The 17,638-nt window shown below is 34.1% G+C and overlaps 1 protein-coding gene across 12 annotated transcripts in view; it reads left to right on the forward strand.

The window, feature by feature from the left end:
• LOC6049489 (dachshund homolog 2) overlaps positions 1–17,638 on the forward strand; it is a 62,629-nt gene that overhangs the window by 19,110 nt on the left and 25,881 nt on the right. For 2 of the 12 annotated variants that reach the window (XM_038257562.1, XM_038257570.1), the window contains exons 2-3: positions 9,596–9,622; positions 15,508–15,716. In XM_038257562.1, coding sequence (XP_038113490.1) covers positions 9,596–9,622; positions 15,508–15,716 — 236 coding nt within the window. The remainder of the gene's footprint in view (positions 1–9,595; positions 9,623–15,507; positions 15,717–17,638) is intronic. The other 10 variants (XM_038257571.1, XM_038257572.1, XM_038257568.1 and 7 more) reach the window with 10 other exon arrangements.

A 17,638-nucleotide genomic window follows, 5' to 3' on the forward strand; every position in this document is an offset into this window, starting at 1 on the left:
AAATTGGTTTGTTGCATACATTTTTATCAGACTATGAAAAAACAAATCAAAATTTAAAAGCTTTTCAAAAAATTGACTGTGCGAAAATAATGATTGCAGAAAATTTCAGTTTTCATTGAAAAAAACTTGTGCAATTCAGTTTAAGGGATTACATAGATGAAAATCGGTAAAAATGTCAGAGGTTGGTTTGAGCACATACTTACACATTTAAAAAAAAGTCTTTTCAGGGCATAAAAATACATTTTCATCTATTAACAAAACAAATTTGAAGACATTTGGTTGCAGCAGGGCCGAGATGTAGCGATTTGAAGTCATAAGTTTCAACATATTTTTTTTGGTAAGGACTCGTTAAACTGGTTTATTTAAAAAAATATTTTATATAAAAAATCTGTCCGTTTTTGTTTTTTTTTTGAAAGAACAAAATTTAAAATTCGGGATTCGTCATACTCACGGGATATGTTTTCAGAGTCTTCACCTAAAATTTCAGCCAATTTGGTCTGTCCCATCTCGAGATATGGTACCCGTAAATCAACTTTGAAAAACAAAAAAGAAAATCTAAAAATCCTGTTGTAAGAACGGTCCCACAATTTGGTCGTGGTCGTTGCTATTGTCTGTTTTGATTTGAAATATTTGTAAAAAAAATGCTGAAATCTTAAGAAAAAATAAAAGTTTCCGATTGTAGTGAAAGGCATGCCAAAACTACACATTTATTATATTTGTAGAAAATATAAATGATTGGTAATGAGCATATATATTTGTATACTATAATCATGAAAAATATTCCAACACTTCAACCTGAATGCATCTTCCTCTCTTTCGCTCCAATATCGAATTCCCGCAAAATTTTCAGTGGCACCTGCCCCCGAGGCCGCAATACGTCCGCAGCAAACAAAAGAAATGTCGTCGAATATGAATTTCGCGCCAAAACAAAGTGATGTGATGGCCCTGACCAGTCACTCTGTCATTCATTCCGTCAATGATATTATTACTGGTCGTCCACCCGTTCACAAAGCCTACTTTGCTCACACTAACTGATAACGAACCATTTAATTGTGCTCATGTTCGGCGTCTTCATGTTCTTCACCCTCCGGGAGGGAGAACAATTCGAAATTATGAGAAATTCCACCCGGGTTTTCGGCCCTGGCAGAGTTATGATGATTGTGTCGCGGCGACAGTTGCATTTCATTCCAAGTTGGTGCCAAAATGGAATGCGCACATTTATTGCGCAAAGTGCGTGTACTTTTGTAATTATAATTGCTTGTCAAAGGGCCGGATCGCGCAATTATCACGTGGCGCAATAATTTATTTGTGCTGTGCGAGTGTGAGTACAATAGATTCGAGCCAATTTGCTCGTTATCGACGCGCCTCGGAAGCGTTGTGTTTGCAAATTTGCTGAACTACTTTTTGAATTGGTCTCGGGAGCGGGTTTGCCAGCGGGCAAAATTAGCGACACGGACGATAAAATGTGGCTTAACTCTTTGTAAAATTCTTCGGGTTGGAGGCTTCCTTCACGTACGCTCACTAACGCTTCAATGAATGCATCCATTAATAATATACTACATCAATAACGCTCAAAACAAACACTTAACGCTGCATGTCTATAGCTAATGCGATATATCCCACAAGTCCCGGCAGGGTTTCCGCTATAAATCCAACCATCATCATCATCATTGCATCGCACTGGAATTCCTCTTTCTTTGGCAAGGAAGAAAAAAAGGCCCACGAAAAAAAACCGTCTAGCTTTTCTTGCAGTTTGCATGCATAATGTACTAACTACACTTGCACAGCCACGGGCAAATCCCAGGGTCATCATTATCCACCACCACCTCCTTCTTTGCCACTATCACCTTTCTTCCTTGCCCAGTGTTTCTGGAATCACACTCGGAAATAACTTTTCATTATGGTTTCAATCTGGAAAAATGTTAAAAATAAATCATAATTTTCAAAATAACAGTGTTTACAAAAAAAAAACTAGTAGAAATTATAAAATGAAATTATGAGCACATGAAGATTTCATAACACTTTATGATATTTAAAAAGTATTTGTTATTGGAATGGCATGAATTTTGTTATTACCGTCTGCCCGGGTATGACTGGTCGTATTTTTGATTTATATTACCTATTTTAAATCAAAAATAATGTTGAATTCATTGAACAATGCATTCTCCAAGAAAAGTTTAACTTAAAAATAGAACAAAAATTAATCACCGGGAATTTAAAAAAAAAATCTCAATTTTAAAAATAGCAAACTCGAAAGGAATTTTTTGTATTAGTCTCTTGTTTGTATTAGTCGACTTTACACCTTTTATTTTGAATATCAACCGTTCCGTAAAACTTCTACAACCTTTTGTGAAGTTGTCTAATCTTTTCTACAAAAATAATTTTAAAAAATCAAATTTGGTCTTATATTTTACATGAACAAATATTTATTTGCAGACCTTTTTTGAAATTATCTTTTTAAAAAGATCAGAAAATTTCACAAAACAAAACCAATGACACGTTCGACAATTTAAATCAAACCAATAGTTTCCAAAATATCGTCAGTTGAAAATTACAGGTTAATTAGGCAAATCATAAAAATCCAAAATTAAAAAAAAAACAGCTCATTTTCATTGATTCGAATGCTTTGTGAGGCTGTTACTAAAAAAGTAAATGTCAAATTTTCAAAGTATCAGAGAAAAAATTGATGGGAATTTTCTGACATTTCCAAAAATATTATTTTATTTTATTTTTCCGGAAATTATAAATTTAAAAATGACTTAAACTCCAAAACAGTGCACTTTATCAAAAAATGGTCGAAGTAGTTTTTAATTACAAATTTCATTAGACTTTTAGAAATATTTTTCTATTCACCTTTATGATATTCTTAAATCTCACATTTTTTCCAAAAAATATCTCTGGAATTAGACTTTGCACCGTCATGCACTATGGCTTAAAAGATGTCTTTTCGAATCGCATAAAAAATATAAAAAGGTTGTTAAAAAATTGATTATTTTAGGAATTAAAATTGGAGTGAAATAAGTGAAATAAAGATTTTTTTTAATTTGTATATTTTTTTCTAAATAGTCCTAATAACAACTTTGCCACAGACACCAAATCGATCAGAAAATTTATTCTCAACAGATATCATTCAGATATTCATGGTAAAAATAATCAGCTTCGCAGGCTGCAATGGTATTCAAAAAAATCCTAAAAAGAATTAGTTAGATTAGTTGAACAACTTGCCGGACTAACATTTGCGGAATTGCATCCAAAATTATCTGAAAAACTGGATAAATATTTTTTGTAACATTCAAGAGAAATCTCCTCTACGTGTTTTATAAGAAAAAATCATTTAGCCATTTGTTATTAAAATTTTGGCATTATTTTTGATAATTTAATTATGAATACTGACTGCAACACAATATTGAAACCAGCTACTCTTTATAGTAGAATCATGTGTATAAATATCCATGTCCCAGTAATCCCTTCTTAAAAGTGCCTCCCGCTCACTCAACTATCGCGCAGAAGTCATGGCAAAATCACTCTTCATCGCGTTGAAATCTCCGTCGCTACTTGGCGCACTGTCGATTCGATTCTGTCTTTTTTCCTCCCCGTTCACCCCTCCCTTTTCCGTTCCCTGTCGCTCACTCACTCAACATTAATGTTGAGCTGCAACTGCAACTACAACAGCTCAACTCTTTAGTTTTTTTTTTGCTCACTTCTCTTACTACAACATGAAGGGATAATTTGTAATGAAAAGTACAGCAATGCTAACAGGCACATTGTGTTTTTGATCCCCAACTCTGGGCGAGAGTTGGCACTAGTGAGCAGAACAGAACGACTCGCGCGCTCTCTCTCTCTCCCTCTCTCTCTCTGATATGATGTGTACATCGAAGCATAATTTTCCCGCTTTGCTTTGCTGAATTCAATAAAAGTGCTGCTCTTAGTGAAGTATGTACACGATGTACCACCCTTCCCCTCCACATACACACACACATCCCCTCCGTTTACGAGAATTTGCTGGTCCTGGTTGGGATTCGAACCCGCAACCTTCCACCTTCCACTTTAGACCGTACTCGGGGGGCGCGATGAAACGCATTTTAATACACACAGTTGGCGGCGCGGCTTCGGCGATGACGACTACGACGACGACGATGAGCTTTTAAAACATAAGTAGGCGGTGTGGTGAATGAGGCTGAGGTGACGCGACGACAATGACAACAAACAAAGAGGGTGGTGAGCTGATATTTTAAGTTCGAAACTTTAATAAATTACATAAAATTTAAGTAAATTCTTATGGGAAGTTTAAAGAAGAGGCCAATTATAAAGAACCTTGCCGCCGACACCCTTTTTTAGCAGTAAACATTCCTCAAAACATATGAATTTCCGTTTCTTGTTTTCGCCGTAAAAAGCAATAAATGTTTAAATGTGGCGGATATCTTTCAATTTCCCCTTCCCCCTCGTCATCCACTTTGAGGAGCTTCCACTTTCGTTATTACCGGGGAGCAATTTTATTCAAATCAGTGGGTTAAAAAAGCGAGGGCTCCCCAAGCCAATGTGTCCACTTTTCGCTCAAAACTAGACGATCGAGGAACAACAAAACCGACCGGACGACGACGACGACGACGAGGACGATTGAGAACATGTTACAATTTATGTTATAATAACATGCACTCACTTACACACACCCGTTTTTTAAACTCATGTGAACAACGCAACGTCAGACGGTCATGCTTTCCTCTGAACTGACTTGGTCTGCAGTGGGAGTGGGAGGGGAGGGGTCCACAAATTAGCGCTGGGACGAGGGGTCCATAACATGATAAAAAGAAATATCAACACTCACACAGTTCTAACAGAGAACGCAGTGTGCCACGGCTATGCGACGGGTCAATTTTTTGTGTTGTTCAGGGCCGCAGTTTGCTTTGATCACCGACTTTGGTTGAACTGTCAAAAATATGCATGGAATTACCACCAACATTTTAAATAATAGAACAGTTCTCAACGGTATTGCAAATCGACTTTTCATTGTATTTTTATTGATTTATTGAAATTTAGTCTATTGATTCCTTATGTCCAAATAAGATTTTTGCATAATTGGTTACGCAAACAAGTCCATACTCGATCCATACTCGAAATTCATCACCGCCATTTTGGCCGCAATTTTGGATTTAATTTTTTAAATGACTTTGGTCTGGGTTTGAAAATCAAGAATATTCCAAGGCCTTCAAACAATCGAATCTAACCTGTATATAAACTTGGAAGCTGTCCATATTAAACACCTATAAAACATTAAAATCACTATTAAGTCTTGGAAGGGTCTTTCTGATCGAATTGGTATTTTCGGCAAAGTTGTAGGTTATAATTAGAACTTCACTTTTAAAATTAAGTGCATGACAGACGTTATTACTGTAACCAAGCTATTATTTTCCGAAAACAATGAGATTTTTAAATTTTTTGATTGTTTTAATCATTTTTGGATGTACCATTTGCAATTGAAAAGTAATTTTTTGACATTTTTATTTGTGCACTATTTAAAATTTGAAACTATCTTCATGTTAAAACATTAAAAAAAGGTCTTTCAAAACAAAAAATATTATCCATTCTCGTTTATCTCTAAAACATATTTTCAAATAGCTGAGAAAATTCTCAATTGTTCTTTTTTGTTCGTGTAAGCCGTAAAATTTGCTCTGAATCGTGAGATTTGACCAATACAGTGAGATGCCGTTCAATATCGAATATTAAAAAAAATCCTAAGCAATTTTAATATTCTTTTTATTCCATAAAATATTCTTCCTGAAGTTTTTTTTCAATTTTATAGTTTCAGATTGCTTGAACGGGATCAAAAACATAAAAACTTTATATAAAATCAATTTGAATGTTTAGTTTACAAATGGACTTTCAACTAGATGCCAAAACCAAGATAATCCTTTTTGATGCGAAAAAGTAAAAGTGACCAATTTGTTTCACTTTTATTTTTCAGAATTTTTGATGTTTCAATTTTGTCGAAATTTTCAACTAGATAAATTTTATTTGTAGTTTTTTTCGTCGATGCTCCTTTATTTTTCCCAGGTTATGTTATACATAGGAAAAAAATTGTTTTTCTCAAAACATAAATTTCAAAGAAGAAAATGTGATTGTCAACTATTTAAGATTCATAGTTTATCGTTAATTTTTGAATTTATGATGGAAGGAAATTTTGCTATTTTTACCTGGACCAGTGCCGGCGGGCAAAAACTTTAAGTAAAATTTCTACTAGCCTTACTAAATAGTCTATTCAGAGCTGATATTCAAAATTTAAACTCATAATATTCCATTTCAGTGTTTCTCAGGCCAAGAAAACAATATTTCTTCAATATTAATCTGCTTACTTTGTTCCAAATCTTGGAGTTCAATAACTTTACATAACATTTTTGAAGTAATACATTTTTGGCTTCTTAAAAAACAGTTTTAAGGATTCCTTGAAATTTTCATGTTTTGTAAACTAATAAATTTAAATTGTTTGCCTTAAAACATCTCTAAAACGAAAAAAAAAATCAGTCAATAGTTTGTTTCCCTGCTTTAGGTTGGCGTCTGAATGCTTGGTCAAATTAAAATTCAAAACAGTTTCAAGAAGTATTATTTTTGATACAAGTGCTAAAAAAAGGAACTTATCAGCATTCAAATAGGTGCTGTTAAGATCTTTTCAGCACTGTCACTGTAATGTTTGGTGATGATAAGTAGGCCATTTCGTCCCTATTGAATAATAGAGAAAATTAGTATTTTGAAAATGACATTGTTTTTTAACTGCATATAATAGTAGTTTATGCAACAAGTTGCAAAAAGAGGTTCGGTGAACCTCGTTAGATAAATGTACGACTCGTGCTGAAAAATCATGTTTTGCAACGAGTTCCATACAACGTTTTTTTGCAATTCCGAAAAACACCCTTTGGACAGAATTATAGGACAAATGTCCATGCATTGATTCAATGAATCGTTCAAATCAAAAAAATGTAGAAAAGTATAACTTTTCCTAACATGTGCTGAAAAGTTCAACTTTTCAGCATCCATTTCAGTGCTGAAAAGTAGAACTTTTCAGCATTTGTTTTGAAAAGGGTTACTATTCGATTCTGTTATTTTTGGTACAGAAAAGTAGGCTGTTTCGTCGTTCAAGAATGATAGGCAAAGTATGTTGTTTCAGGACGGAATTGCAAAAAAATATTTTTTGCAATTCCGTCGTGAAACTACTTACTTTTCCTGTCATTCTTGAACGACGAAATAGCCTACTTTTATGTACCAAAAATAACAGAATCGAATAACAACACTTTTCAAAATAAATGCTGAAAAGTTCTACTTTTCAGCACTCAAATGGGTGCTGAAAAGTTGAACTTTTCAGCACTTGTTTCGAAAAGTAACACTTTTCAACATTTTTTGGATTTAAACGATTTATTGACAAAATACATGAAAATTTGACATAAAATTTCACTCAGTGTGTGTTTTTTGGAATTGCAAAAAATGTTGTAAGCAACTCGTTGCAAAACTTGATTTTTTCAGCACTCTTCGTATTTATCCAACTCGGTGAACCTCGTTGGATAAATGTACGACTCGTGCTGAAAAAATCCTCTTTTTGCAACTTGTTGCATAAACTACTATTATTTAACTAGGTCATGGTAAAAAAAACTCTGAATAACATGTAACTAGGTTATCTTTTCATGATTTGTTCTTTCATTTCGGTTTCAATTCTCTGGATGATTTTTTCCCGTCTTCATTCTGATTTTGTCAGAATCAAGAAGAACTCTGGATTAATTTCTCTCAAGTTTTTCAAATCAAACTTTTATGTTTGGTGAAGATAACAGATAAAGTTAGTTTTTTTTAACGGGAAAGCTCTCAATATCATGTTACAAAAAAAAATTTTTTTTTAGAAATAATTGTCAAAGATTTTGCTACAGTTTCAATTCACTAAAAAAAATCGCGTTTGGACGAATATCGATCCAAATTCTAAAAAAAGCAAGTTGCAGCCTTTCGTGAAAAAAAAACTTGGAATAAAGCTGTTGATTATAATCGTGTTAAAGATGTTTGAAAAAGAGACCATAATGAACCAATTTTTTAACAAAAGGGTTATTTAACATGAAAATAAACAGGGATTTTTATTCTAATCTTCTATGTTTAAAATCAGCAAATAAAAACAATTTAAGAAAATTTGAGAACTATTTTGCTGAAATAACCATTAGTTTGAAAAGTATGATCACACTCTTCGTCAACCATCATAATTTTGTACAATCACTTAATGTGAATGTGAAACTAGTTAAACTGGTTCTATTCTGGTCTCCCCAAAATTTTCAAAAATGTTTCACTCGTCAAATTACCCACGATTTATTGCCCAGATTAATTCGACTCCTTAATTTTTAATTTACTACATTCAACGCGCAAATAAATCTCTTCCGGGAAAATTGTTTTCGCCGGTGTCCAACCGACGATAAAAATCTTCCGGAAAATCCTACTCTCTTTTTCCACTCCATCTTCGGTGGTGGCGCGGCGACAACAACATTCTCGAGGACATTTTCACCGACGCCACCTCCCTGTGATAAATGGCTCACCCGGCCGGGGTCGTCCGACAATTCCGGCACGGGTGGGAGAGGCATGAAGATTTTCTCACCAACCTAACCAACCTACCTTCTACTGGTGGTGACAGGATTTAGGATCCTCGGCCCAAGTGGCGACGAATCGTTTACCGTGATTTTTACTTCCATTTCACTAACTAGGGGGGGAAATAAATAGAGTGTTCTTTTTTTCTGGTTTTGTGTGTGCGTGGGGGGAAAAGCCGGAAAAGTGGGATTTTATTTTATTGCGAATTAATGTCTAACAATAACAGCAGCAGCAACAACAGCGTAACCTGTTTTTCCTTGTTTTTATGTTTTGTCGTGCATGTGTGTGAACGCAACAGCAAAAAAAAGGAAAAGTTCAGGACCTGGTCGCAGTAGGCTGCGTGGGGCGTATGGACGACCTTTGCGCGCCTCTACAAGCTGAAGTCAACTGGTGGAGTTTGTGTGTGTGTAACTTACCTTCCCCTAACAAATTTTCCTCAAGGAGAGAGTTAGGGGCAGACAATGAGTCGAAAAAGGGGAAGGAATTAAAATTAAACAGCTATTGAAAGTTTTTCCAGCCTACTTATGTGGCGAGGGGCGTTCATATGCGTGTGTGTTTTGATGTTTTATTTCTGTGAATAGTTTTATTCTACTTCGTCTTTGTCGTGGTTTGTTCTGTGAAAGATAGATGTGCCTTTTTTCATAATGTTTCCAATCTTTTCATCAATGTTTCTCTTCATTTCTGAAAGTTTGCTCTAGTGTGTGATTTTTTCGGTTTCTTTCGTGTACTTTTCCTTTTCTCTATTTTTTGGCAATAATTGGCGTTCAGTTCTTTTGTATTCATTGTACTAACGAATGATAGATGTTTTCCTATATATTACGTGTCTATTCAGTAAATGTTTGTTCTTTCCTCTGTATGGTATTTACTGTTTTTCACATCAAAAAAGCTCCACTTTCCAAATCAAAATTTAACTGCAACCAAACTGAACCAACCCAAACAAAAAAAGACTCACTGAACGAATGGACGATTTTTCTTTCTTTTTTAATTTCAGATGCTTATCGATAAAACCACCTGAGAGGTAGGCGCAAACAATGTTTAGCACAAATTCACGATCTGTGTCCATAATTCACCCAAGGGCAGAGAGTGTGTCTGAGTGTGTGGTTGAGCCATTTTACCTCCCCTCTCCCCCCTACCCTAACACACACACCCTCTTCTAGCGAGCCCCCCCAAGATCATCCGCCCAAAGCAGTAGGTATCCATTTTGATCTTTTTTTTTGTAGAAAATTCAAAATTGTTTCAAGTTTATTTTTTCCGTGCAGCTAAAACCATGAAAATGTGCTAAATTTCCAGCGGATGACTTGGAGTGCTCAAAATTTAAAAGGTCTTCAACCACAACTCAGCACAGTTGCCAATATCTAGTGAAGTTAGTTCAATTCTCTAGCTATGGTTCACTGAGCAAAATAAGTAGTCGAATCAACTTCCCTCCCCCTCACTTTTCCCCCACCTTCTTTAGTAATGATTTCCGTTCTGAACATTGATCAAAAGTTGTTTTATCTATACTCTGGAAAAGACACGACTTCGTAGTACGAATGCATCTATCATGTCGAAGGCAAGGAGGGGGTTGGCGCTTGATGTACAAATAAATTATAGATTTATTAGCTATAAATTAACTGAGCAACTGCTTTCTTCTTCTGTTGATTCACTTGGGCAGCCCCAGCTGGAATGGTTATGAGATCTTGGTGAAGGATTATTGCCTCTTTGTATGTTTAACTCTATTTATCATTGTGGAAACCTTGTTGAAGGCTAAATAACCGTATTTTTTTTTAAATTCATTGGAAAGACTTGATGAATTGATGTACCCTTATTTATCTATTTATTCAGTTGAATTGTTCACCTTATTTGAAATAAAAATTCGCCAAAACTCATCAAAGTGTTAAAGAGCAGAAATTACTTTAAAACCAGAAAAAATATGCATTATGGACAAAAATCAGAAGACTTCAAATTTATAGACGACTGGTGCCTTTTTCAAATTAATCTGACCATTAAAGTATCACAATAATGTATTTGTTTAATATCCGTTCTTTTTTGTGGTGAAAATATTTCATGTTAATTTCTGTAAGCTTAATAAATAATTAAAATTTAATATCAGTTCAAAATCTTTCCTCTAGTCGTCAAATAAAGCATCAAGTCATCCCAAAACACAAATGGGCCCTCAAATTAAATCCATTTCCAGTCCATCCCCGAAATTAGATCACATTTTCGGTCCTTGGTGTCGTGGGGATAATCTCATTGTTGCTTCAAGACAGCACTGGCAAAATAAAAGCAAGAAAAAACACATTCTTGCGGATTCACGACGAGCTCGAAACCATTTCCTTCAATTAAAGCCCGCGCTGAAATATGACCCGTTTATTCCCCTCGCGGTCATTTACACTTCCCCTTAAGAGCAAAACAAAAAAACCTTTCAAAAGTTGAAAGAAAACATTTTTATTTATGTATCCATTTCTAATTTTTAATTTCCAAGCTTCTTTCATACTTTACCTTCCTTTTTTCCCTCCGTGTTACTTTTAATTCTATTGATCCACCACCCCCCCGTTCAGCGCCTACTGCGCCGTGGTCACCACCTTGTGTCTTAGTCTTGGTCTTAGTTTCAGTCCAGCGCCAGCAGGGGGGGTGATAAAGCGTGTAAGACGAAAACCGAGTCGTGGCGCCCTCCACCGAAAAAAAAAGTTCGTTGGCCGACGGAGGCGCCGTTGCAGCTGGGCAAACCGCGAGATGAAAATCTGTGTGTGGGTGGTGTTTTTTTTTGTTTCTTCCTGGTTTTGGTTGGAAATGGATTGGGGGGAAAGATGCTGGTGGTGATGACGGATTTTCGTTTTCGGGCGCGTGTTATGGATTTCCGTTGCGTAATCTTTGGAAGGGCAGGGGTTTGCAAACCTTATCTTATAAAAGACTGTATTTTTTAGTTTAGAAATATTTTGACTGCCTTATCAGTTACTTAATATGTTTTGAAATTGAACAGATAAATATTGTATGAATAATGATTGCCTTAAAATTGATTTTAATAAAAGATTCCTAATTATATTTTAAATCATAAATGATTTTGTTTGGAATATTTGAATAAGCCCTATAAGAAATTTTTTTTGTTCCTTTCTTTCAAAACATATCCTAATCACTTGCATTCAAAAGTTGATTTATCTGTAAAGTTTTGATTGTTAAACCATCTTAAGAAATGAATTTAATTATAATTATAATAAACTCTACAACAAAGCTTATGTGAAAAAGGATGTTTACAGTATATCAAAATGATAAGGGTTCAATATATTTTCATTCCTCTCTCACTTCTTTATATAATTTTTTTTGCTGCTAACTTTTTTAATAATATTTATTATCTTAGATCATTAAAATCGATTATATTTTCAATCTGACATGTGACAATTTATAACAAATGCAGTTTCATGTATAGTTTTCTCAATTACATTATTGAATTACTGAATGAATTTTTAATTTTAGTTCTTTTTATTATTCTCTTTTTATTGGAATATCTTTCATACCTTTATTAAAATCTTTGAAATCAGCATAACATTGGCATGGTTTTTTTTTGTTCAAATACTGAATACTAAAGGTTTTACATAACTGAGTTCAATAAAATGATAAATTTGATGGCAAAAGTTGCATACTTCCAGAGGCTAATTTAGGAAAATTAGATTACCCTGAAAACATCTATTTTCAATGTTTTCAAATGCCTTGCTGTGAAAACTTATTGCACAAATCGGAAGCGCGAAAAGTAAAAGATACCTTTCCGACCCAATTTCGTTCTGGCCTTTGGCTTACCAAATAACATATTAGTAATTATTTCACCTGATCTTGTTCGAAAATATTAATTTTAGCATTCTCTTAACCGATTTGCTGATCAATATATTCATTCTGAGACCTAGTAATCTTTACTAAGCAAGAATTCTTCTCATTTTGACTTATTTTGAAATCATGTAATTTTTAAGCATTTCGCTAAAGAAATTTTAACAGATCATTTTTTTTCACTATTTGATTGCTTAATTTGAAAAAGAAATCGATTGATCGTAACGTTCTATTATTTTAAATTGAATTTGAAAAAATAGCAATTTTTAAACTGCTGGAAAAATCTGTAAACTGAAAACACCACATAAGATAAAACTCACAAAACATTTACTACTTTTTCGTTCACCAAATAAGAATGTTGTGAAATAAAATGTTCGACACAAATAAACAATTCTGGAGCAACACGAGAAAAGAGTGGATAAGCATTTTGACAGCTGGAACTATTTTGCAAATTCCGAGACAATAGTCATTTTTTTCTCAAAACTCGAAGTGTTAAACAATAGCTGCCCTTCTCAGCTACCTTGTTATGCTACGGATTTTGATAAATAGTTACCTGTTGTACCGGAATTTGCGAAATAGTTCTAGCTGTCAAAATGCTTATGCGCCCTTTTCAAATGTTGCTCCAGAATTAAACACTTTCCAACAACTTTTTTAGTTAAATTGCAGTGTGCAGAATTCAATTTTTTCACTTGATTTTACATTAATTTTATAGAATTTTATTCAAAAATGTAAATTTGACTGTATTGAACTAACAAGTTTGCCACAATTTCGCAAAACTGTGAAAAAATCGAAATTTTGTTTTTGCAATTATTTTTTTTTGTCCTAGAAGTAAAATTGGGGAAGAAAATATTCCACACAGAAATGCAAATGTTTTATTTTTTTGATAATAATATTGTATGTAAATTTTGAAGGACAAAACTTGTAATAAAATTTGCAATGGGGTAAATTTGATAAACTTGATACGGTGAATTTCAATATACTATTTTCTTACTAGCGCTTACGCCACATTGTCAAATAAGTAAAAATCAATAATTTAGCAGGTAATTTAATAAATTTGAAATTTGCAAAGGTGTGGAAACAAAACAAATTGCAGAAGCTCATGTTTTGGCTCATTTAAACATATTTTAAACTTTTATGAAACAACAATGTACAGCACCGCAAAAACCAATTTTTCTCTTAAAAATAAAATTTTCGTCAATGCTTAGAAATTTTGGAATCTTATGATTGCAAAACAACTGGACAGTAGGGTGCTCAGAAAAAAATGACTCTCTGCTCCACAAGCGTAAAACGTTTTTTTTTTTGGGTTATTTCAGTGCACATTTTTAGCGAAATTCGTTCAGATTAACCCATTGATACCCGATCCTAATGTTGGTGAAAAAAATGTTTTTCATACAAAAATGACTTTTTTTTTTAGATCGCTAATAACTTTTCAGGATTGAGTTTAACAGCTTTGGTATGTTCTACTTTTGGCTTTGCGGCAAATTTTTTGCTGGGTTTTGAGGAGAAATGCGTTTCCGGATCAATATCAATTGGTGGGATTTGATAAATATAAAAAACAAAAAAATAATATAGAACAAATATAGGTATTTTCAATAAAAACAGGCAATTTTTCAAAAAATAGTCTCAAATCAACAGCTCTAAGCGGTTTTGGTATATTTTACGCTTGCAAATATTGTTCCTGTCACATCCATTCAAATCCGTGTGAGCCTAAAAGTTTTCGCGACAACGCGTTTTTTTTTCGACAAACTGAAATCAATTATTATCATACAAAAAAACTAACTTTTTGACCCCAGAAACCCTGACTTTTATCCCTCACCACCCTGGTGTCGATGGATTTCCTCCCGGAGACAATCCAGCTGGCCTGCTTGGATCATCCTCACCTGATTCTTCCTTACAAGCAAAAAAAAAACAGAGAAAAGAAAAAACCTCCCTCATCCCAGCAAGCCAACGCCGACTAATAAGGATTATGAATAGGGGAAATGGGCTTTAATGGAATATTTATGTTTCGAAATTAATTTGTAGAAAATATAATTAATATTTTATTACACCCAGAAATAAATCAAACTCGACGTGTATTTTCTCCTCTCTCTCGCTCGCTTCTTAGTATAAGCGTGTAATTCACGTTGCTGGTTACCGTCGGTGCTGTGCTGGGCTGCAGTTTCTGCGGTTAAGGTGGTCCTCCCTGCAAATCGAGGGAGCAAAAGTTTTTCTTTTATTTATACGATGAAGGCTCGACGGCAGCAGCAGGGGCAGAACTTCTTCCTCGCGCCGCGCGCACAATCGTATATAATAAAAATAAAGATAATAAAATGCATAAATCAAATTTCAACCTGCAATTACAAGTACTTGGTGTTTTACCTTAGCTTCGAAATGTTGAGGTTGAGGTTGAAAGCTGCCTCTTTTCTCTTTTTTTGCGAGAAACAGAAATCATAAATCCTTCTCTCTCGCGTAAACGAAATAGTACGGAACATAGTATTTTAGCGAAATTTGCCTTCTTTCAGGGAATCCATCATGATACACGATATTATATTTTGGCACACACACACAAACCCGGGAGTTCCCGGGAACACACCCGGAGGTCAACCCCTCGTCGATAGGGGAAGCTTTATTTCAGGCTGTCCAAACAAATCGAACTCCGTCGGCCTGAATATTTCTTCTTTTCAATTTACTTTGATGATGATCGAACTGACACGTGGAATACTGCGAATTGGTCACGAGTTGTCCTGAATTTCTAAAAAAAAGCAAAGTTTGCTTAAGGGGTGATGGACAAAACGCCTTCCATAATAATAACTTCTCAACTTGGTAACTTACCCCTTAAGATTGGCAACCATCTGGCAACCAAAGACGGTTCAATAATTATCATCACACGATTTAACAAAAGCCTTAGCCGCCAAAGCGGCAGAAATCAATGAGTCGGAAATCATTACGCTTCTTTATTTTGTGCCAACCCTCTCTCCCCTTCTTGTTCCCAACAGCCCCACCTCACCCTACCCCACTATGCTTTCTCAGAAGATCACACAGAATAAAAAAATAAAAACCTCCCAAAAAACCAACGACCCTAGCTAGAGAGCCTTGATACTAACCTCGTACACCCTGTCTTAACACCAGTAACTCTCTGCTATCGCACAGCTCTAGGCCCGGTAGACCGCCGAAACGAGGCCCCGTCGGACTGTCGATGCCGGCGTCGTCGCACATGTCGCACCACGCGGCCGCCGCAGCCGTCGCCGCGTCCCAGGCCGCCGCCGCCCAGCAGATCAAGAAGCACCGGCTGGACAACGGCGAGTTCGTGTACGAGAACGGCCACCTGAACGGTGAGTGTGAGTTGAACTTTTTTTTTTTTCAATCTTTAGAGTAGAGTGTTGATAGAGGGGAGAGGGAGGGGATTTCGCAGTAGGCCGCGAAAGATTTTTGGTTTTGGGCAGGTCAAGTTTGTGGTCACCAGGTAGATTTGCGATTGATTTGGTCAAAGTATGCTGGGAGATCAATCAAATCAAGAAGAAGCATTGCGTTTGTATTTTTTTCTGAAATGATTTTTGTGTTTCGCATTTTTGTTTTTTGCTATCATGATAGCACTAAACAAATTATCATTTATATTTTATTAAACTCTATTTAAATTCATCGATTAATAACAAACCATGTTCTGTTATAGTTTTCGTCGTTGTGTTTGCAAAAGTCACTTAGAAAATATTTAAAGTTTTTTTTTATAATTTTTCACGGTTTGTATGAAACAAGTAACTTACAGTTTCAATTTTATTTCTCTTAGCAAAAAAAAAAAAACAAATACCGTAAAAGATCTTTTTCGATGTTATTTTTGAAATTTTTGACCACCAAACTAACATTTCGGAGCCTCTGTGCTCTTTTGTACCAAACTTGCTGGTTTTCCTAACTAAAATTTAAAAAATATAAATATTGAAATAACAAGCGAAAGTTTCAACATTTGCATGGAAAAAGTGTTTTATTATGCATTTTAAACTAGTTCAGTTGTTTTGCAATCATTAGTTTTCAAAAAATGTAAGATTTCACAAAGTCACAAAGCGAAAAAAATACTGCGAAAATAAACCTCAAATTCAAAATTGATTTCAGCTGATTGTACTTAAATTTTAATATAATTTTTGAAGTTTTTTGAAAAAATATTTTATTTGTTCCCCGATTTTTCGGGCCATCTTTGAAGAGAGAGAGGAACAAAAACTTTAAATAAAAAATGTACCAGCTAAATGAAAAAATAAAAAAATAAATTTGAAAGGATCATATTGCATATTTTCAAACAATTACAAAACAAAAATTAGGTTAATTCCAACAGTTAGAAATTTGACATGGAAATTTATATGACTTTAAATGACTTTGAAAAAATTGAAAATAGTGCAGATGTTAAACTCAAATAAGTTTTGTTCACCCGCATGAAAAATCAGTAAGGACAGCCATGCTTTTAGATTAAGTTGGCCAAAATAAAATGAGAAGAAAAAATATATCTTCAAATTAGGAGTGATGTTAGTAATTTTACGTAAATTTAAAATTTGTTGCATTATTTGAACCTTGATTTTTTAACAGTCTCTCAATCAATGATTTTACTTTTATAAACATTTCGTAAGTATAGAAATGAACAACTTTTTTTTAATGAAATTTGAATTATTCATTGGATTATTTACATTATTTTCAAAAATGGTTTTCATAAAACTAATAGAAATTTAAAAAAAAGTGAAAGAATATTTTGATTCTTGAAAAAAATTTACCAGAAACTATTCAATGCATTTTTAATTTCATAAACCACATTTTTATGGTAAATGCCAAATTTCTGAATTTACCCCAAACTTATTTTTTCGTCGATGTGCATTTTTCATAGAGGAAGTTTATTGAAACAACAAACATAAAATATACTACCTCCATTATAAGTTATATTATTAAATAAACTCAAACTTTCTTAAGTATTTTTCCGAAAAAATCTTTTTTTTTTGCATGACATTCGTACTTTTTAATTAAGGAGATTTTGATCCTTGCATCTGTTCAGAATCAGGTACCGGAATACCGATAACAAATTACAATTTTTGATGATTAACAACCCTTTTAATTTTGTTGGAATATTTTAAAGAGGACATACATTTTAAAAAATAAAAATAAGATATATGGTATTTCTTTAAAAAAATGCATCCTCGAGTTCCTTCAGGTTATTTGTACTTATAGAAAGACATGAATTTAACATTTTTTTTTTCACTTCGCCTTTAATTCAATTTAAATTGCAAAT

Source organism: Culex quinquefasciatus, chromosome 2, assembly GCF_015732765.1.
Source record: "Culex quinquefasciatus strain JHB chromosome 2, VPISU_Cqui_1.0_pri_paternal, whole genome shotgun sequence".
Taxonomy (NCBI): domain Eukaryota; kingdom Metazoa; phylum Arthropoda; class Insecta; order Diptera; family Culicidae; genus Culex; species Culex quinquefasciatus.